This window comes from Pleurodeles waltl, chromosome 1_2, assembly GCF_031143425.1.
Source record: "Pleurodeles waltl isolate 20211129_DDA chromosome 1_2, aPleWal1.hap1.20221129, whole genome shotgun sequence".
NCBI classification, from domain to species: Eukaryota; Metazoa; Chordata; class Amphibia; order Caudata; family Salamandridae; genus Pleurodeles; species Pleurodeles waltl.
Genome location: NC_090437.1, coordinates 885,654,860 through 885,676,829, shown reverse-complemented (window position 1 = coordinate 885,676,829; position 21,970 = coordinate 885,654,860). Strand labels below are relative to the sequence as shown.

Genomic DNA, 21,970 nt, shown 5'->3' with positions numbered 1-21,970 from the left:
AGCCCAAACAAGAGGAGGCCTTCTCCATCCAAGACTCCGATGTTCAGTCTGACATGGTCATGAGGTGACATCAGCGCAGCCCGTGAGTACTGTGACCCCTTCTGCCCACTCAAATGATGTTAAAAATACCCTTACAGAGGTTGCTGGACCGCCACTGCCCTCAGGCCATGGCCAGCTTCGAAAAGCTACTTTGGCTGTCCCGGCCTTTGGCTCGACTCTGTAACCAGCCAAGACCACAATATCATCTTCTGCGTCGACCTCCAGCTCCTCAGTCGGAAACTATTTCCAGCAAACTTTCGGCACTGAGCACCTTGGTTCTGAGCCGACCAGCCCGACAGTGTCACCGACTGAAGCCGTTGGTGCCGAAAACAAGGGGTCCAGCTCCTTCAGAGCACATGGACACAAGTCAGTCCTCTGCTCTGCCATCTCCAGTTCAGCCTATATCAAACTATAGACGCTGAACAGCGGCGCCTCCATATTCAGGAATGTACAGGATGTATTATCGCTTCCGCCTGTCACGTTCAAGAGCAAATTATCCTTCTAAGAGGATTTGGACACTTCATCTCCAAAAAAAAAAGGAATCCCCCAACAGGTTGGACCTTCTCACACAGGATTAGCAACAGGTCAGACATCCAGCCCCCAAGTCACTCAACTTAACAAAATTTGACTGCAGGAGACACATTGCAATCTAGGATTGCCTCAGGAATGTATCGACATTCTGAGAGAAGCTTTTAGGCCTTACAACCAAAGGATGTTATGCAGCAAAATGGCTGAAAACATTTGTGCGCTACTACCAAATTAGCCCTAATAAAGCTAAAGTTCAGGACATTGTTTATTTGCTCCATTTACAGTAATCAGATTTAGCTTGCACTTCTATTCGTCTACACCTTGCAGCGATAGCTGCATATTTACAGAACTGACAACATACTTTCTCGTTCAAAATCAGTTATCAAAGCCTTCATGGAAGGTCTTGTTGTTCCACTCAGGGTAAGTCCAGCACCATTATGGAATCTTAATTTTGTACTTGCTAGGCTCATGGGTCCTCATTTTGAGCCACTTCATTCATGGCCTATTCAGTTTCTTTTGTGGAAAGTGGTATTCTTAGCTGCCAGTACATCACTCAGATTTGTTACTGAGCTCAAGCCCTTAACATTTGGAGACTTTCTTCCAAATACACAGAAACAAGGTGGTTCTTCATACAAATCTGAAGTTCCTTCCCAAGGTGACTTCTCAGTTCCATATCAATCAATCCATTGAGTTACCATTCTTTTTTTAAAATTATTTTTTACAACCACACTCTGAGCACTCATGTACTACATTAATAGGACCAAAGACTTTATGAAAACTAAATAGCTTTTTGTAGAGTTTTCTCTACCTGATAAAGGTAGTCCAGTATCCCAAAATAGCCAGCTAGTGTATACAAAGCTGCTATGCAAAGGCAAAAATACAGCTACCTGTGACTCTAGGAACAAAGGAGCCACCATGGCCTTCAAAGGAAACTTACCTTTAGCTGGGATGTGCAAAGTGGGTACTTGGTCTACACCACATACATTCACAAAGCATTATTCTGGAGATGTACTAGCACATCAGCAAGCCAATGTAGGACAAGTGGTGCTAAGAACACACTTTTTTAAACAACTGCAACTCCCACAGGCTAGCCACCGCTTTCATGGAGGAACTGCTTTAGTGTCTATGCAGAGCATGTGTATCTACATCCCCACATATGCCAATGAACGGAATATGTTACTTACCCAGTAAGCATCTGTTCGTGGCATATAGTGCTGTATATTCACGTGCCGTCCCTCCTTCCCAGATGCCTGTGGCTGTTCCAGTTACTTTAGATTTGTATACATTTCTACAAATTTAGATACACTTGCATGGACATCTTACTCTGTTTTTTCTTTTTTTTTTTTTTCCTCCCCCTTTGAGGGAAAACAGCTCTACAAAGAACTTGATGCCTATGCGCAGCATCATTGAGAAGGAGTCACTCAATCCCGAGACTCAAAATTGCTTCTTCGAAGAAAAACAACTTGCAACACTCCAGACCCATCACTAGATGGCAGGAGTATGCAATCTGAACACCAGAGAGGATGAACTCTGCTGTCATTGCTTAGTCTATCACGAATTATGTCTATCCGGAGGTGGCGCAAGTGCCTATTTCTATTTCAGCAGTGGGGAGCGCCTTAGATCTTTTCGCCTCTGCAGAGAATGCGAAATGTCAGCAGTATTTCGCGTTGAATTTCCGAAGCACCAATCACTCTGCAATGCTTTTCATCTTGAGTGGACTTCAAGCCTCCTGGACACCTTCTCGCCTATACCACTTCTGCCCAGCGTTATCAAGAATGACTGGGCCTAAGTAATCCTTGTGGCTCCAGACTGGGCATGAAGAGTCTGGTATCCTGAGCTACTGAGCATGGCCATCCATGCTCTGATCAGACTGCCCCTTTGGGAGGATCTTCTGTCGCAGCAGCCGGGGAGGGTTCTCCACCTAAACCTGTCGAGTCTCCACCTTGTGTGGAGATAGAGCAGTGACAGTTGACAGTTTTTGACCTTCTGCCCGAAGTCTGCAATTTAATCTTGAAAGCCATGCATTCCTCAACCAAAATGGTATATGCTGTCCTTGGAATACATTTGTGGCATGTTGCACAAGCAAGTCTTGACCCCCTTTCTACGCCTCTTTCTGAGGTTCTTTTGTTAATAATTCTCTGGGCCAGCAGGGCTCTGTTGTGGGCACTCTCAAAGGTATCTGCCATTTCTACTTTTTTGCGGTTGCCTAATCAACCCTCCTTGTTTAAGTCTCCATTGTAAATAGGTTCCTTAAAGGCCTTACTCGTATATTACCTCTTTCCCCTTATGACCCAAAGGGATTTGAATTTGGTTCTGACATTCCTAGTATGGGCTCCTTTCGAGCCTCTCCACAATTTTCCTTTCAGGTTTCTCATTTTGAAAACCGCCTTCCTTGTGGCCATTACATCTGCCCGCAGGGTGAGTGAGCTGCAGGCATTGTCATCTAAGCCACCCAACCCCTTTCCATCCATCCTAACAAAGTGGTGCTTCACACTAAGGCCTAGTTGTTACACCCTTCCATGTAGGTCAATTCATCTCCTTGCCTACTTTTTACATCCCCCCCCCTGCATTCCTTCTAAGCAAGACAAACTCCACTGCGTGGACCCAAAAAGAGCGTAGGTGTGCTACCTTGATCGTACCAAATAGTTCTGAGTGGATGATCACTCTATTTGTTGTGGGTGTGAAGAAAAGTAGGGCAGTGCAGAAGAGAACCATCCCCAGATGGTTTGTACTGTGCATTAAAATGTGCTACACACTGGCTGAGAAGCAACCACCTGAGGGTTTGCGTGCTGATTCTAACTGAGCTAAAGCTGCGACCAGTGCATTAGCATGCTGAGTTCCAGTCCATGACATCTGTCAGGCAGCAACATGGGCATCTCTGCACACACTTACCAAACACTACTGCCTGGACAGTCAAGTCCGCAGGGACGGACATTTTGCAAGTTAGGACCTGCAGGACCTTCTAATGTGACCTTACTTCACAGATCCATCTCCGGGGATGGTATTGCTTGGGTATCTATTCTACGGTAAGGAATCTGCAACTAGATGTCTCTTATTAGATGGAAAAGTTACTTACCTTCAGTAATACCTTTAGATTCCTTACTCACCCATTGTTCCTCCCTGCTCTGCAAATGGTGTTCTAGGGACGTTGCTCCCCTTTCAGGGCCTTGACACAGTTTTGACACACCAGTCGTCGGTGTTCTTCATGGCTCTGCCCTTCTGACATGGAAAGTCATGGAAAGAATCTGACGTTGGCACGCTAGGATGATGCCTATATAGGAACAGCAACTTTCTATCCGGCACTGTCGATGCAGACAACTGACGCAAAGCCTGTCAATGCCACCTAATGGCGCGCAGTGGTACGGCTTGAGAAAACTCTCCAGATTCAGAGAGATGTGTTGAGGAATTCTAACTTAAGGAATCTGCAGCTAGATACGGTCTCTACGAGATAAAGCATTACCAAAGGTAAGTAACTTGTCAGTTCGATGGCATGTATGGATGTAGATACAGACTTTATAAGTCCACCATCTAGTGTTGTGTCCAGAGTGTTACAACTTGTTTTTGTTTGAAGAATCTTTCCGAGTCATGAGATTGAGTGACTACTCCTCTCGGTAATACTGTGCGTGGGCAGTGAGTCCTTTGTTAGATTGTTTTCTCTCCGGTATTGTAATTAGATCGAGTTTTCTATATATTTTGTGGTCGGACCGAAATTTCCGCACAAGGAGCTGTCTTACCGCCCTTCGGGACGTCCACCTCTGGCCTAATTTTCCATATGGTGTCTGACTATGTTGGGCTGATGGAACGTACTCCATTTAATTTTTGCCCTCAATGCCACTTTAAATTACCCCACACTGACCAACATCTGGTGTGTAATTTGTCTATCTCCTCGCACCACAATGAACAAACCTGCGACACCTGCCGTTCCTTTTGATCCAAGACGACTCTCCGGGACCGAAAGAACTTGTATGTTGGAGATGGCATCAAAAAACACCAGACAACACTCGGATATCTTCAGGGAAGAACAGGTGCCGGAGGAGCTGAAATAGGAGGAGGCCTTCTCCATCAAAGTCAGATGTCCAATCTGACATTTAGAGCCAGCCAGTCACCTCCACACCACCTGTGAGGAGAACAACCCCTGCGGGTCATACAAAGACTTTAAAGAACCCCCTAGAAGCAAGTTGCAGGACTGCCACTGCCTTCAGGCCAATCACTTTCAGATGCTCTACCCTCTGTCTCTGCACCAGAAAACAGCCAAGACGTCTTCGGCAGCGACCTTCAACTCTTCAACATACCAGACAGCCTCAGGATCAAGCAGATCCATCAAACCAAGCGCTTCAGCACTGAGCAAAAAGCCCTCTGCAACCACTTCTGAGCTGACCGATTCAACTCGATGTAGGAAGCTGGCCTAGTGTGTGGTGAGCACCTATGGTGTTCTCACCTTAAGCCAGGTCCGGGTATCCCCTATTACTGAAGTGTAGGCAGTGTCTAGGAAGATGGGGCTCTCTAGAGGTAGCTGTGGATGAGCAGTCAAGACTTATCTAGGAGACATGCAAAGCTTATGCAATACCACTATAGTCACACAGCACTTACACACATGAAAGAAGCACACAGTGTTACTAAAATAGACACTTTATTATATTAACAAATACTAAAATACTATATAGGCAATACCCCAACTGGAGGTAAGTAAACACACTATTGTATACACATCAGCAATCAGTAAATAACATTGAAAGCAATAGATATTGGTAAAAGCAATAATACACAGTGAGGGCCCTAGGGGAGTGCCAAATCATATACTAAAGAAGTGGAATGTAAGTCAGTTCACCTACCCAAGGAAGTGGAATCTGTAGAGGGAAGCTGAAGGAACTAGGGACCCCAGGATGTGAGTACCCGAGTGACCCCCCAGGGACCAGGAGAGCAGAGGTAATTGCCAGGTTTTCCCCAAAACCAACAAGGGGACTCTGGGAAAGGATTGTGCAAGACCCAGACATGACTGGTAGAACCCAAGGTTGATCCTGACCAAAGAGGTCCTGCAAAGGAAGGGGTTCAAATCCAGTTCGAGTTGGGCTTTCCGGGTTGTGGCAGGAACCACTACCCACCGTTCTTTTGATGCAGGACCAGGTTGATGGTAGAAAAATAAGGTCATCAGTGCTGCACAGGAGCCGAAGAGGAGTCCCAGAAATGATATAAGCAATGACCCATGTCGGCAGTCAAGGTAGTCTCAGTGGTGCTGAAAACCCACCAACAAGCCATGGAAAATGCAAGAGTCTGAGAAGGTTTACAAGGCTGAAGAGGGCCAGCAAGGTCCAGGGGACTCGACCCAAGGAGGGGAGTCCGTGGTGACCCTCAACAGCTGGGAGAGTCACAAGCAGAGGAGGCTGCAGGCACAGGAGTTGCAGTGAGGCCACCTGAAGAGGAGTCCCAGCAAGCAGGAGGCTGTGCTTTGCAGGAAGGAGTGCTAGGGGCAAAGCTACACAGACCCTGAAGATCCCTTGGAGGAGGAACAAGCCTTGGTAGCTGCAAGAGTCGCAGTGCACTGGGGTACTGTCCTCCAAGGAGAAGCAAGAACTACCATCTCCCAAGTTGGACTGCTTGTAGAGAGGACCACTCCAGTCCACCATCTGTGATGCAGGATCCACACAGATCCGGAGGAGAGAAGATCCGTGCAATTGGTCGTAGTTGCAGTTGGTGCCTGCGGATTCCTTCTTATATTTTGTGCAGGCTGAAGACTCATCTCCCTTAGAGGATGCACAGCCAGGGAAATTTTGCAGTTGCTGGAAGGAGCCAAAGGAACAATGTTGCAGAGCGGAATCGTCACTGGAGTTGCAGATTGTTGGTTCCTGGAGGGTCCAGTAGGAGTCCTAGTGGCCAGAAGATGAAGTAAACTATACAGAGGAGTCCTGCTGGAATCTTGTACATCGAATCTGAGGACCCACCCAAGAGGAAGACCCTAAATAGCCCAGGAAGGGGGATTGGTCACTAGCAAGGTGACCACCTATCAGGAGGGGGCTGTGATGTCACCTGCCTGACCTGGCTACTCCGCTGCTCCCAGTGGCCTCTGCCCACCTTGGATTCAAGATGGCATACTCAAGTGGCCACCTGGAGCAGCTATGGGAACCACCTGTGGGGTGGTGATGGGGAGTAGTCATTTCCTTTTCCATTGTCCAGTTTCACACGAGCAGGGACCAGGCGTCCCTGTACTGGTGCAAACCAGTTTATGCAAGGAGAGCACCAAATATGCCCTTCAAAGCATACCAGTGGCTTGGGGAGGCTACCTCTCCCAAGCCATGTAAGACCTATTTCCAAGGGCGAGTGTAACCTTCCTCTCCCACAGGAAATACTTTATTCTGCATTCCTCTGCCTGAGCTGGTCAAGCAACAGGAGAGCAGAAACCTGTCTGATGGGTCGTAGCAGTGCAGACTGCCCAGAAAACCCCAGAAGACTAGTAGGAGCAATGCTGGGGGTCCTCTAAGAAGCCCCCCGAGTGCATGGAATCATACAACCAATACTGGCAACAGTATTTGGGTATGTTTCCAACATGTTTGATACCAAACATGCCCAGGTTCGGAGTTACTGTTGTGTCTGGCACACAGGTAAAATGGCTTCCCAGCACTTAAGAAGTCTACTGTAATGGAACTGGAGTTCGTAGGGGTACCTCTGTTCATGCAGGGGTGCCCTCACACACAGGTACATGCACCCTTCCCCCTGGGCTAGAAGGGCCTACCATAAGGGTGACTTAGTGACCTGCAGTGAAAGGGTGCATGCACCTTTTCACGCAGGCTGCAGTAGCAGGCCTGCAGACACATTTTGCATGGGCTCCCATGGGTGGTACAATACATGCAGCGGCCCATGGGGAACCCCTGGTGCCCCAATGCCCTGTGCACCTAAGTACCATATACTAGGGAGTTATATGGGGCCCCACTATGCCAATTGTGGGGTGTGCCAAGTCCATACAACCAATATTAGAGGGAGAACACAATCACTGGGTGGGGTCCTGGTTGGCAGGATCCCAGTGAACAAAGTCAAAACACACTGACAGCAGGCAAAAAGGTGGGGATGGGGGGGGAAGGTGGGTAACCATGCCAAAAAGAGCTTCCTTTCCTACATTCGACACGACTTTGGCTCAGAAAATTGCGGAACATAAGACTGTGCCTTCATAGACTCCAGTCATTCCTCCAAAGCAGCTTCACCAGTGGAGCCCATCTTAGAAATTGACGCTCGTCAGCACCAACTCCATATTCAAAAAGGAACCAGGAGTACAATTGCCTGCCCCCATAATCCCCAAACCTATCAAAAGGAATCTCACCTTTGAGGATGCCTTGGACACTGCTGCCTTGCACCCCCCCCCCTCAGCCCCCCAACATGTCTCAAAGGCCAAAGCTCCAGTTGGACCTCAGCTGTCTACACCAAACTCGCCAGTACTTCATTCTATCACTCCACCACCTCCCCAATCTCGTACACAACTTATTGAACCACAGTTTTCACCGCAGGGTTCTCACCACCACCTCAAGGAAATGATTTGGGTGACATGCCACAGGGCATAGACCCATGGGATTCATACGATCCAGATGCCAAATTACCCTGACTTATATCCAGCACAGCCTTCACCATCTGAAGACACATCGTATCAGCAGGATATTAAGAGTATTCTGGATTTCTGTGAGAATGACTCTTAGGCTGCTGGGACTCATGGCCTCTTGCATCTGAATGCAAGATGGCACATGCGGGCTCTGAAGTTCCAGTGGGCACAGCATCAGGGAAAAATCTCCGACATGGTCCAGATCTTGGAGGGATCTTGAAGGGAGCGGCACAAGATCTGCAGTGGTGGCTGTTGGACTGCAATTGGGTCAGAGGCAGATCCCTCACCCTTCCCAAACCAAATCTAACAGTAGTGACAGATGTGTCACTTCTGGGATGTGGAGGCCACATGGAGGTGAAGATCAAAGGCATCTGGTCTCCAGTGGAGTCCAGGCTACAAATCAGTCTTTTGAAGTTCATGGTGATCAGGCTGGCATTGAAAGCATTCCTTCCTTCTCTCAAAGAGAAAATAGTGCAGGTGTTCACGGACAATACCACTGCCACGTGGCACTGCAACAAGAAGGGTGGGGTCATGGACCCTTTGTCACGTGGCTCTGGGCCTCTGGACATGGCTGGAACATCAGGGCACTTCTCTGCTCGTTCAACATCTAGTGAGCTCTCTGAACTCTAGAGCTGACTAACTCAGCTGGCAATGCCTGGTTGATCACGAATAGCATCTCCACTCAGAGTTGGTGCAAGGTCTCTTCCAGCAGTTGGGAGAGTCTTGGTTAGAGCTGTTCGCCTCCTTAGAGAATGCACAATGTCAGCTGTTATGCTTGTTTCGCTTTTCGTCTCGAGTGGAGATCAGGTTCTTTTCCCCATACCACTTCTGCCCAGAGTTCTCAAGAAAATCAAAAACAACTGCACCCAAGTAATCCTTGTGGCTCCAGACGGAGCACGAACAGTCTGGTATCCTAAATTCTTGAGCATGGCCATCAATCACTGTCCCTTTCGCGCAGATCTGCTGTTGAGGCACCAGGGGACAGTTCGTCACCTGAACCTGTCCAGTCTTGGCCTTCTTGCATGGAGATTGAGCAGCAGCAGTTGGCAGCTTTTGACGTTCCGCCCAATGTCTAACGTTATTTTGGCAGCCAGAAGTCCCTCCACCAAAACGGTATACTTGGGACAATGGAACAAATTTGTTGCATGGTGCACAGACAAGTCTGAACCCATTTCTGCCCCTCTTTCTGAGGTCTTGTTTATCCTTTCTCTGGCCCAGAAGGGCTCTGCTTTGAGGTGCTCAAAGGTTGTCTGCGATCTGTGCTTTTCTGAGATTACTTGACAAACCTCCTTGTTAAACTACCTATTAGTAGATTCCTGAAAGCTCTTACCCATGTTTCCTCCTTCACCATTCTTAATGCCCCAATTGGATTTGAATGTGGTTCATCCTTTCCTTATGTGTGCTCCTTTGCTAGCCGCTTCATAACTGTGCACTTAAGCTTCTGACATCCAAAGCAGACTTCTTATGGCCATCACTTGTGCCTATAGAGGGAGTGAGCTGCAGGCACTGTCATCTAAGCCGCCCTTCCTTTTCATCTATCCTAACAAGATGGTGCTTTGCACCAGGGCTTCCTTTTTGCCAAATGTGGCCACGCCCTTTCATATAGGCCAATCCATCACCTTTTCTACTTTTTACGCACCCCCACATCCTTTTGGGGAGGAGGAGAAACTCCACCACCTGACCCAAAAAGTGTTTGTCTAACCGCAACTCTTCAATACGATCAAGGTAAAACGCAATCAACTGTTTGTTGGTTATGTGGGTGCAAACAAAGGTTGGGCAGAAGAGAACCATATCCAGTTGGGTTGTTCTCCGCATTAAAATGGGCTACGCACTGGCTAAAAAGCAACCCCCAGAGGCTTTGCGTGCTCACTGTACGAGAGCACATGGAGTTCCAGTCTTGGACATCTGTCAGGCAGCAACATGGGCATCACTGCACACATTCACCAATGCAGGGGTAGTGCTCGAGAAAAATCTCCAGATCCAGACTGATAGCCTAGGGGAAATTCTAAGGTAAGTAATTTGCAACTATAGTATGTCTCTACCAGATAAGGTGTTACTGAAGTTAATTAACTTGTTCATTAAGTTTTCTTGAGACTATGCTACAAAGGATATTTATCAAGTAACACAACTTCCTGTTCCAGTTTTTATCCTACCTTGAAAAGCCTGTCATTCACGATTTACCATCTTAAATGATTCTCATATCATGGCTGCCAAATTGAGTGAGCCCAGGAATAGCTCGAAGTAGGCAAAAGCCTCTTTTCGTATAAACTGAGAAGAGATGGCCTAGGAATCACTGTATTCAAACACGCTCTCCAGGGGCCTCCTCTAGATTGGCTCGGACATAGCTCTATTGGAGGTTGGTTTGATAGACCTCGCGGTAGGATAGCCAGCTAGGTCCTCAGAAAGGAGGGAGAGGACAAATGGTGGGAGTGGAGTAAAATGTGAATGCCTTTGTCTTCCTGGTGCCAGACCATTCAGATGTCGCTCATTGCCAGTGAGGCTGTCCAACCTGTGAGGATTCCTGATAGAGGAGACCTCCAGTGGCAGGCCCATTCATGTCTTGCATTATGTTCATGACCGCTTTGAGGGCTCCCTCTTATAATTGTGCCCAGTTGGGGCAGCACGTATTGGCCCAGACCATGAAGAGAAAATACTTTATTAGCAATATCGTCACCCCTCTATTACCTCTAGCAAACCCTAAATGAAAAACCAAATTATATTTCTGATAGTGCTGGAACCTATATTTATTCCCAGATGTGTATACACAGATGTGTTTTCTCCAACATTGGCCCATCTGGGGAGTTTCAGCTGGTGATATGGAGGAGAGCATCCCTTTTTTTAATTATATTTGTTGACGTTCCACAATAATACCCAGAACTCTGATTTGCTTAACGTTTGGATTATGGAGGCTATATGGTAAGTTTTGAATATGCCCTGTCTGCCTAAAACTATCTCCATGACGTTTGGAACTTAGTAAATCCCACCCTACTCCACCCTTCCCACACTTCAGTCCCTGTAGTATGTTGCTGTAAACATCCCCTTCTAACTGAAAAACACTAGCAAAACTAGGAAAGGACTTTGGTGTCAATAGGGCCCTGGCTTGCACCCATGTGTCCATTGGATCCTATTGCTTCCAATAGGGTAGCTTTGAGAGATCAGTAATAAATAATAATGTAGAAGTTGTCACTTGCAATTGTGTCACATATAGACTCTGTAAAAAGTACTGCGACAAAGACCCAAGGCAATAGCCCTTCCTGGCAGTAGTTATCATCAAGTCATCGCTGCTCAGTGTTAAGGACACTTTCTCGCCTTCCCCTGTTCTTGCTGTCTCCAGTGGGCCTCCATCCCCATTTCCTGCACATCTGTTTCTTCACAGGGGAGATCTAACCATTCAATCCATGATCCTGTCATTCCGGCAACCTGCCCATGTTTCCCATTGATGATTTTATCTTAGACCCAGTCTCAGGCTTGTTTGTAAATATCAAAGACCTGGGATTTGCTTTTGACGAGAACCTTCAGCTTGGTTGGCTAAAGAATGATGGCCTATTGCATAGCATTAAGATTGTATTTCTGCTGTTCCTGACCTATTGTGGAAAAACCATGATTTTGAAGGAGTCAAAATGTAGCTCTGCCTCATCTGTATTCCTTGTTCTCCTGTGTAAGTAGCCCACTATCTTAAGGCACCAATAATCCATTCTTTCTCCAGGACTCCTGTGGGTCACAATACCCTACCCCTTCTTTTGCCATTAGCCAGCTGGCTCCAGGACTTTAGAGGCTACCCGGAGTCACCTCATTGCAGCAGCTTGTATCCCTCCTGGCCAACAGCCCAGTACCACACTGACCGCTCCAAACCTGGTGTTCGCCATATTAAAGTACCCAGGGCACGTTGGTTTGTTTTCTTACCAGTCTGCTGCCATCGCTTCTTTACAGATGCCCTGTGGGCGCACCTGCTCAGGTTCTGCCTCAGTCCCCTCCAGCAGTTATGGATAACGCACCAGTTTGGGCCAGCCTCCTCCACACTCGCAGCTCCGCTGCCTCACAAACACCAGGCTGCTGAACCCCTGGACCACTTGATGCAGCATGACTCACCAGGGGGGGGGAAGGGCTTTCCAGACACTCCTGATCATGTTCTTGGATTCTGCCAGTGTCCAACTCCCCTGTCCATGTATTACGATGGAGCAGGATGCCAAAGGATTCAGTTAGCAGAAGGAAGTTCTACTAAGCTGTGGCCACCCTTTTTAGGGGCTAAGACACAACCAACACAGATTATATTAATGGTTGGTCAGATGTGAAGTCAACTTGCCCTCATCGCCACCCCTAGAATCAGGAAGATTACAGTGGGAGGCAAACCCTTCTACCTTGCAGTGCAGACCTGGAACACGCTACCAGTCCTCAGGCAGGTCCCCTCGCTGAATTAGTTCAAGAAAGACCTGTCTCCGAATGATCAGCATTCCTACGACAGTAGCATGAGACCCCATAAGTGATAAGCAGCACTGCAGAAATTTGATTGATTGACTGATTGCTTACATATACAGAGTTTAAGTGTTGATTAATTATAAGTATGTCTTTATGAATTAATGAATGGCAAACATAGAGCGCTCTGCCACTCCCAAGGAAGCATGCTGGTGCAACATGGCAAATGTGGCTGCATAAAATAGAGTAACCTGAGAAGAGTGCATCATGAGGATGAGCAAGTAACACAGCACATCATAAATACTGAAAAACCATGTATTGAGGTGGCTTCCGAAGATGGCTCCCGGTTCAATAAATCTCAAATGCCTTGGGAGATGATTACCAGCCTTTGTACCCAAGGCTGTAAAGGATTTTCCTCCTCACGTTTTAAGTCTAAACGTGGGAGGTTTAAGAAGGTTGGCTTGTGAGGACTAAAGCATCCGTAGAGTCATGTGGTGAGTAACTCTGGAAATTAAGTATTTTGGCCCCAGTCCTCTAAGCTCTGAAAGCAAATAAGAGGATTTTAAAGGGACCCTTTTGTGCACTGGCAGCCCCTGTAGAACTTCCAGGGCTGCTGATGAGCTTTTTAGATGAGTCTGCATACAAACTTCAACCTAGATGTTATCAATGCAAAGGCTATTGTCTTTCTTGCCACTAATGGCAGATACTCAAATACATTTTAAAATGATTTTATGAGACTAAAACGCATTCCTGCCACTGCCATAGCTTGTGGGCGAAATGACAGAGGCATCAAATTATGCTCTGAGGTTTTTTACGACCTCAACCATAGCAGGTGGTGGGGGGGGTGGAGTTGGGTCACCATAGGGCCGGATCATAAGAATTAAACTTCCCGAGTAGACTATTCTCTTTTGTCTGTATTACACTTAAGATGATGTTCTTTTATCCATTGAATTACCTCAGTCAAACAATTTTCAAAGTGGATCTCAGAGGCAATAGAATCTGTATCCAACAGCAGGGTCAGTTGTGTGTTGTCAGCATAAGAATTGGCTTCAATACGCAAAAACGTAATCAGTGAGATCAGAGGGGCCATGTAAATGTTAATGCCGGGCTAAGTGAGGAGCCCTGAGGTACTCCTGAAGTGACAGTCTTCTAGGGTGGGTGGGGGGACAGTGGGGAGCGCAGGGGAAGGGGGAGGAGGGGTGGAATGATTCAAACGTAACCATTTGTCTGCAATCTGAGAGTAAAGATTTAATCCAAGTCAGTGATAGGTGAGACATTCCACAATCCTTGACATATTGCAGCAGGATGTCATGAGAGATGGTGTCGAACTCAGATGAAAGATCTAGTAAAATCAGCACTTCATTTTTTTTTTCCTGCATCCAACGTCAACTTTACCGTGTCTGCCACTTCCAACAGTGCTGACTCTGGAGTGTCTTGGACGCAAAACAGACTGCCTTGGATGTAAGTCGTTAGCATCCTCAAGACTCGCAGTTAGTTGATCCTTAACCAATTTTTTATGGTTTTGCAGTTTTTCTGTAGCGGTTTAACAACGTTGAATTCCCAGTCTTTCGGGACCTCGGCAGTGGCTAATGAAGTGTTCAGAATTTCATTGGTTACTGAGTTTACGCAATCAACAACTTTATGCAGTATGCAAGGAGGGGCAGGGATCATGCGGGGATCCTGTATTGCAGGCTAATATAGTCTGATGTGACTGAGGTAAGGTAATTCTCTGGAAAGTTGTCAAGGACACTGACGGCGGAGTGTTTCCTGTAAAAACATTCTTTAAATGGGAGGTAGTTCTAAACTCCTGTTGAATGGTCCATATTTTATCATTGAAGAATGAGAACATTTTATTCCATAAGATTTGAGAAGGTGAAATATCCCTGATCATTGCTTTCTGTTGTAGGAATTGTTTAGCAGTTTTAAAGATCGTTTTTTTGGTTAGAATGGGCTTTGACAATATGGGAGGGAGAAATAGATATGTTTTGCTATTTTATTCTGACCATGGTAGATTTTCAGGGCCTTTCTGAATTTAAGCAAACCTTCAGCATTATGGGTTCTCTGCCATTTCCGTTCAAGTTGTTTGCAGCGAAGATGATCTGCTATTGTCTATGGATACCATGGAGCTAAGGGTTGAGACTTTGTTCTTCGAGAGAATTGATGGAGCTAGTTGATTAGTAGATTGGGTAATCCAGTTAGTGAAAGCTGAGATCTCCTCAGCCACATTACCCGACAAGGTGGAGGAAGATAGCCCCTTAACAAGATTAGGGTCTGATGATAGTTTTTCCCATTGTCGAAAGATGGGGGAACCTGGCATTGTTGAAGGGGGAGGTGAACTCACTTTCGCGTATCGAATTCTAAACGGAATCGGCATAGTCAGACCAAGCCTCCCTGATAATGGCATAGTGAGTCTCCAGAGGAGTGAAACGGCATGATCTTATGGGGTTGTGACAATCGTTTTATTGATGATAAAGAAAGCAACCATAACATTGTGCAGATCAACCCATCTGATCAGCACATATAAAGCAGAAATTTAATGTGCGATCAGCAGAAAGCATGTTGAACAAAATCCGATATTGTTGCCATTTGTGTTGAGTGAGTGTGTTGTGCCCTCCACATTGTATTCTGAAAACAGTGCTATCTCTGCTTAATAGAAAGTTGGAGAAGAGTAACCACTATTGTTAAGGCTCAGTGGGGGACCACTGCTGACATTAATATTTCAGAATTATGCTAGAGTTTGCAGGGTCAAGTTAGAATACAACAGATGTTATCACTGTTATTACACTGTTTGGGGACAAAGTGATCGACATTTTACCTGATATAGGACGAGATGCAACCAGAGGACTTAACAAATAGCATACATGATTGACAAAATTAGAAATACATTACCTAGCTCATGAGTGCCGTTCTTGGAAGGTGGTATTTGGTTAGGCAGGTGTAATGAACAGAAAACGTGGAAGAATACAATACAAGTATGAGGACATTAGCAGCCACGTGTAAATTTGGGGCATTAACTATTAAAAAGAATCAGATAAAGTTTTAACGCATTGCACTAGTGATAAAGTCAGAGAGGAATGGCATTTAGAGTACAAGCTGCCCTTAAGTGGCGTGATCCTTGTCACCTAAGGGTCGAGCACATGATAGTGTGTGGATGAAACTTGTGGAAAAGGGGCACCTGTTAATACGATTATTATGAGAAAACAAGAGTGAGTGCAAGCATAAAGGTGCATTGTATCTTCCCAAAACTAACGGAGTTGTTGAAAGATGTAATAAGATCTTTAAAGGAGGAATTCAGCTAGCCAGGGCAAACTAACTCGGTTGAAAGGAGGAACTACAAAATCTGTTACTGGCATACAGATTGTCGTCGGATGTGGTCTCAAGTAGGGCACCATTTGAACTATTTAAATGTAGAAAGCTAGGTGCCATGTTCACGCCTAGATTGAGTTGACAGAATGGGTTGGTGGGTGTTTGAGCAGGGAAAGAGAGGGGGTTAAAGAAAAGAACATTTTAATAGAAGAAAAGCTACTAAATAGTGTGTGGTGAGTACAGGACACTAAGTGCCTGATTACAACTTTGGCGGAGGGGTTTAATCCGTCCCAAATGTGACGGACATCCCGCCTGCTGTATTAAAAGTTCCATAGGATATAATGGACTCGTAATACGGTGGGCAGGATATCCGTCACATGTGGGACGGATTAACCCCCTCTGCCAAAGTTGTAATCAGGCCCTCGTGTGTGTCTGTAAAGGCATAGTTTCATTGTGTTGAAAGGTCACAGGTTATGAAACCATTGAGAGTAATTTAGTTCAGTAATGCTTGGAAAACGAGCAATGGGAGCATATGGAATTTAAATTGTTTGTGTATGTATACGTGGAAAGGGTAGTGAGGGTGATGAAGCTGGTATTGAGAAAAAGTGATTGAAAGGTTTGGTGGTTTTTGAAAAGCAATGTCAGGCCTGACAAAAAACAAGATTTTGTAAAACACCTACTTCAAGGTTATATATTTTTTAGATTGAACTTATGGCACTACAGTTATTTGTGTTGGGATAGTATATTCTACTGAACTCGCTGTAACCATTTGTATTTTATTAGAATATGAAAATGAAAGGTTGCTAAATCTTACCTGCTTAAAGCTCATTTAATTGGTGCGGTTACACACACCCTTGCAGTACATATAACAGGTGACCTAATGGACTCATCACACATTGTCACCTCAAGAACACAACCACTGATGAGGTAGTGAAATGAAAACCCTTTCAGTCAAACATTAACCTTAACAAGTACAACCACAGGTGTCCTCCCCTTCTATCACATTCTTGCACATTTACAGTGTCTAAAAGCACAAAGCATCACTCTTGTGGTGCTAAAATGCTCTATGCAGAGCTGTGCCCTTTGGCATGGTTTTCAAATTATTTACTGCAGACAAGGGCAAAAAGGAAACACCACCTGCTCCTTACATGTGGATGTCACTTCCCCCAAAATATAAATACCGAAAATGCACGTACTTATTTACTCCTATTTAATAGCTGTATTGCGACTATGTAGTCCTAAACCATCAGTTAGGCTGCCATGTTCATTAAATGTCTAGTCTTATTACTGACCAGGTGGTAGTTGCTTTAGTGGTGAAGGAATGATTACACAGTCTTTTCACATCTGTATTATCAGCATTTAAATTAAATAACATAAGTCTGAATAATAGTGTTGCCTCAGTACCAGGCACATGCCAAATTATCACGATTAATTCAACCTAGACTTGCCTATAGCACGTATGATTCAGAAAGACCCCTCCCAGAGTACATGGACGCACAATTTGTCCTTTCACTTATATGTTCATCAGATCAATTGGTTAAGTTAACCGGCCCTTCATGACTACTGAGAGTTAACCCTGCCCAGGTTTTAATTGCGAGATCGAAAGGACCATCCAGTTTAGAGAGACAGTTTACCTAGTTCTGCATGTCTTAACAATTACCAGCAATACAGGGACCCCCTGGTTCGGGGCCTACAGTGCACTGAACAATGGGATCATAAAATCTTCTTATACGTGGATGACCTCATATTATACCTGACGGACCCAGAGCTCACGTTGAATAGATTAATGAAAATATTCCATACTACTAGACACTACTCTGGATACACAATCAACTGGGGAAAATATTCCAAATAGGTCCATAGATAGCAGAAGCTCTCAGTTACCAATTTAGCTAGGCAATGCCAAGGAAGTCTAGGTGGTCACTCTTAAAACATAAGTCACCAGAAATCCAACATTCTTTCATGACAAGAACTTACTGCTCCACCTCGAGAGGTTAAGGTCACTCCTGCTAATACTCCTGGGCACGGCTGCCATGTTTAAATTGATGTCCTTATCTCGTTTCATATATGTACTGCAAAATACATCCTATCCCGTCAATAGAGCATACCTGAGGTCATTGGGAGTGAGATAGGTATGCAATAATGATACAGTGGGAGTCCACAGAAGTCAAAAGGTTGGGAACCAACGCCTTAGGGCACTTGATGGTTAACCCACCGTCCCATGCCTGTAACTCCTAGGGCCAAAGTCAAAATTTGAACACATTTGGCACATGCCCACCCAATCCCTGGGATGGAAGGGGAATATTACGCAGTCCACGCCTTTATAGTACACAGCTGCACTAAGAACACTAAAAGATATCGCAGGTTTTGACAAATGGAATCTCAAAGGTGAGAGACCTGTGGCGCCAGGGAGATGTAATGACTTTCACAGAGCTGCAACAGAAATACCAGCTGGCTCCGACAGAAATGTATCGGTATCTACAGACCTGACACACACTAAAGGCAGCAATACCTATGAACAGCCATCTCCCAGAATATGCACCACTGAAAGACAGATTGTGCAAGCACATGCCATGCAAGGCCACCTCGTTAACATATTAAAAAAAAAAAAAATACTCAACACACCTGGTACACTAACACCTGAATGATAGATGGACGCAGGAATTGAAGACCGCGAATGGGTGGAGGGCATGGCCTCCACACAAGAAGCTGCCATTAGATCAGGCTTCCATCTTGGGCAATTAAAAATATGCCACCGCTCATACTACTCCCTGACTACACTGTTCAAAATGGGTAAAGCCACGACTGTCAATTTTAGACTGGACTGTAGCCAAGTGAACACTTTCTACCATGTGCTTGGGATTGTCCAAAGCTACAGGTGTTTTGGGAAGCAGTGGTTGAGTGCTTGATTGAGGAATATGGATCCTCCCTCATTCCATTGGCAAAATGGTGTCTCCTGAGGGGAATAAAACTACTACGTATGACCCGAATGTGAGTAACAACGCAATATTGCTAAATTGTGGTTAGGGGAACAAGTGCCACAACTAGACGGGTGGAAATATGACATGGGCTGGTGCGTGTTGGCTGAAAGGGTAGTCTATGAAGGCAGAGGATGTCCCCGGAAGTAGGAAAAAATCTGGGGACCTTGGTATAGCGATAGAGACAATCTGTTGTGCCCCCCATTGTGGGGGGGGGGGGTACAGCCAACAACAGGGAAAGTGGGATGTCGCATCAGAGCATTGTTGGGATTCGTACGACTGGGGGATGGACCCAAAGGGGATCAGTGGGGACTAAAGCTATGTGGGTATATGATGCGATGATTTTTAATATTGCTCTGTTGTAATTCATACAAAAATGATGATATAAAGATTTTGAAAAAAAACAATCACCAACAATAGGCATTCTATAAAGTTGGTTTCCTTGATGTCTATTTGGGTTTTGAGATCTGTTGTGACATCATTCAACATTCACCTTTAACTTGAAAACTTGTCACTGTGACTGGTGTGTTGAGATACTTGGCAGTTACCGCTCTTTTTTCTTTCTGTACATATTTTGCCATTTAGGGCTCTTGAAGATTTGTTGTAAACTATTTTAAAGAGTTTTTTTTTTTTAAACTTATTGTGAAGCTATTTAAAAGCACCGTAATAGTCCAATATTTTCCCGAGGCAGTTTATATAAGAAAGCAACAAAGACATGCCCTCATCTGTTGTAAGAACCTCTAAATATAACTTGCATACTGTTTTTGCACTGTCAGGCTTTCCTTGTTGCTATAATAGTGCCAGACCCTGATACGCTGACAACCTGGGCAAAGAAGAGGAAACTGGAAGGCACATATGAAGAACTTTGTAAAAACAAGGTATGTTGAAGTCTTGCTTTATTCCAAACCTAATTTGAGTGCTAAAATGCAAAGTAAAAAACGTATTCCTCTCACAGCCTTGACTCTTTTAAACAGTTCATGCTTGTTTTGGTTCAGTGAGACTGATTCTTGCTTGTCCATGGAATTTTCTCTCCACGTTTACGTTTTGAGAAAGCAGGGTATGAATATTATGTAGGTGATTAATCTTCTATATCACTTTTCACTTTAACAGGATGTCAAAAAAGCTATTTTAGAAGATATATTGAGGCTAGGAAAAGATGCTGGTCTCAAATCATTCGAGCAGGTAAAATGTTTTAATTAAAATGCTTATAAAGAAAAACTTCTTTGAGGTTATTTGGCATGCTGTTCCATGATTTTAATTATCCAACATTTGTAGTTGTATGGAATAAAAGATTTTTATTAATTTCTTTGCTGCGTGTTTAAAAATCTAGTTTTGCATCCTGAATCAATATAGATTCACTTTTAATGGGTGCCAACAATGTTCTTTTCTGTGATTAGAGCCAGTGCTCTGATTCCCTGAATGTCAGCAACATCTTTAGAAAATTGTTATTGACAATGGGTTTGTCTCATCAAGAGTGTAGAGAATCTGGTACACCTATAACCGCAGGGTAACTGGTCTTTACCTCACGATTCAGAACTGTTTATTTTCCTAATCCAAGTATGGACATTGGTGTATCAAAATCTTTAGTTTTGATCATTTTTGGGCTCCAAAACATTGGTAATCAGTGATTTTAAATACAAATGTTTGCTTCCGTCTGTATGTTAGATTGAATGTGACCTCTAACATGTGAACCCTGGGGAGTTTAGTTACTTAGCCCTGAAAAAAAAAGTTGAAGACACTCTGGCTTCAATGCCAGAAAGGTTGCCTGCAGTACGCCATGTTCTCTGTACTCAAGCTTCAGCATTCATTTAATGAGAAGCATGATGCTGACTTCCTCATTTCGGCAATGATTTTCACCTTCAAACACATCTGGACACTCACTACCCTGCTCAGTCGAAATATTGCTGAAATCTTTGACATCTTTGCTTTAAGATGACAAGACTTTAGAGTGCATAAAATATTAAAGCCTAGTATCAGGGTTTTACAAAGAAAATTCCTAATTAAAAGCAATGGGGCTGCCGGGCAGAGCAACCTTAGTTTGTATCTTACATCTGGAAAATGAGCTGGATACTAATCAGATCCAGCAATGAGAGATTGCCAGGACCTGTATTATAATCTATAAAAGCAGTAGGACTTTGGCTTGCAGAAGTGTGGATACTTCATGTAGGTGTCTCCAATATATGCAAGATGACACCCAATGCTTGAGACTGGTTGCAGCCCGACAGAACATTCACTTGGAGCCCAAGTGGCTCAGTATGAAGACTGAGGGAGGTGTTGCACTTGCACCTGGAGGTCTGGTGTTGATTCTCAGGGAGTAGAGGCCAACAGAGTGTAAGATGTCATTTTGCCTCTCTGGCATCAATTCTTACCAACATGTAGGGCTCACATTACATATCGGGCTAAGATCACATCCCACATTGACATGACCACCTTAAAAGTACGACCCTTTCTAGGCATCCTGGCATAGATTGTTTACTGGGTATTATCCTCTGAATGTACTGTTTAGCACAAGTCTCCTAGTAGCAAAATACTATTGCTCTTCAGTTGGATAACTAAGTTATGGGCACTTGGTTGTCCCAGTAAGAAGGTCCACCAGTCACGGCATACTTCAAGAGGGAGAGGTTAGAATTCGGGTCTGGTATGACAGTTTAAAAAACAAATCTGGGGTGTCTACCAGGCACCCTAGATCTTGCACTGATATCAATCTCTAGACGGTGCAGTTCTTGAAAAAGTAGAGGACTTTTATTAAACAATAGTGAAATGGAACAGGATATGATTAGATACACACAGAAAAACAGAATGTAATTGCAATATCTTGGGCTGATGTATGATTGAAATGTTACTGCTCCTTGGGTCAAGACATTAGATTTCTCTTAGCATTCATCCTGTGGCCAGTGCTAGCTTATGGGGTGTGGTTTTTGTTGACTCAGGGATTGCTTAGGTCTTCATTCTGTTAAAGTTTCTCCTGTAAAGGACATGGGCAAGGGATACAAATGCAAAGACTCTTAGTAAACTCTGGTCCTGAACCAACCTTTAGTCGCATATTGGTAACGAAGGCAAAAAGTTCACACCCAAATCCCAAAAAAGTATTCTCAAAACCAATCAGCTAACCCACTAGTAAGGT

At 44.7% G+C, this 21,970-nt stretch overlaps 1 protein-coding gene across 6 annotated transcripts in view; it reads left to right on the top strand.

The window, feature by feature from the left end:
* ACSL1 (acyl-CoA synthetase long chain family member 1) overlaps positions 1-21,970 on the top strand; it is a 447,768-nt gene that overhangs the window by 410,115 nt on the left and 15,683 nt on the right. For all 6 annotated transcript variants that reach the window (XM_069199542.1, XM_069199561.1, XM_069199552.1 and 3 more), the window contains exons 19-20: positions 19,623-19,724; positions 19,957-20,028. In XM_069199542.1, coding sequence (XP_069055643.1) covers positions 19,623-19,724; positions 19,957-20,028 — 174 coding nt within the window. The remainder of the gene's footprint in view (positions 1-19,622; positions 19,725-19,956; positions 20,029-21,970) is intronic.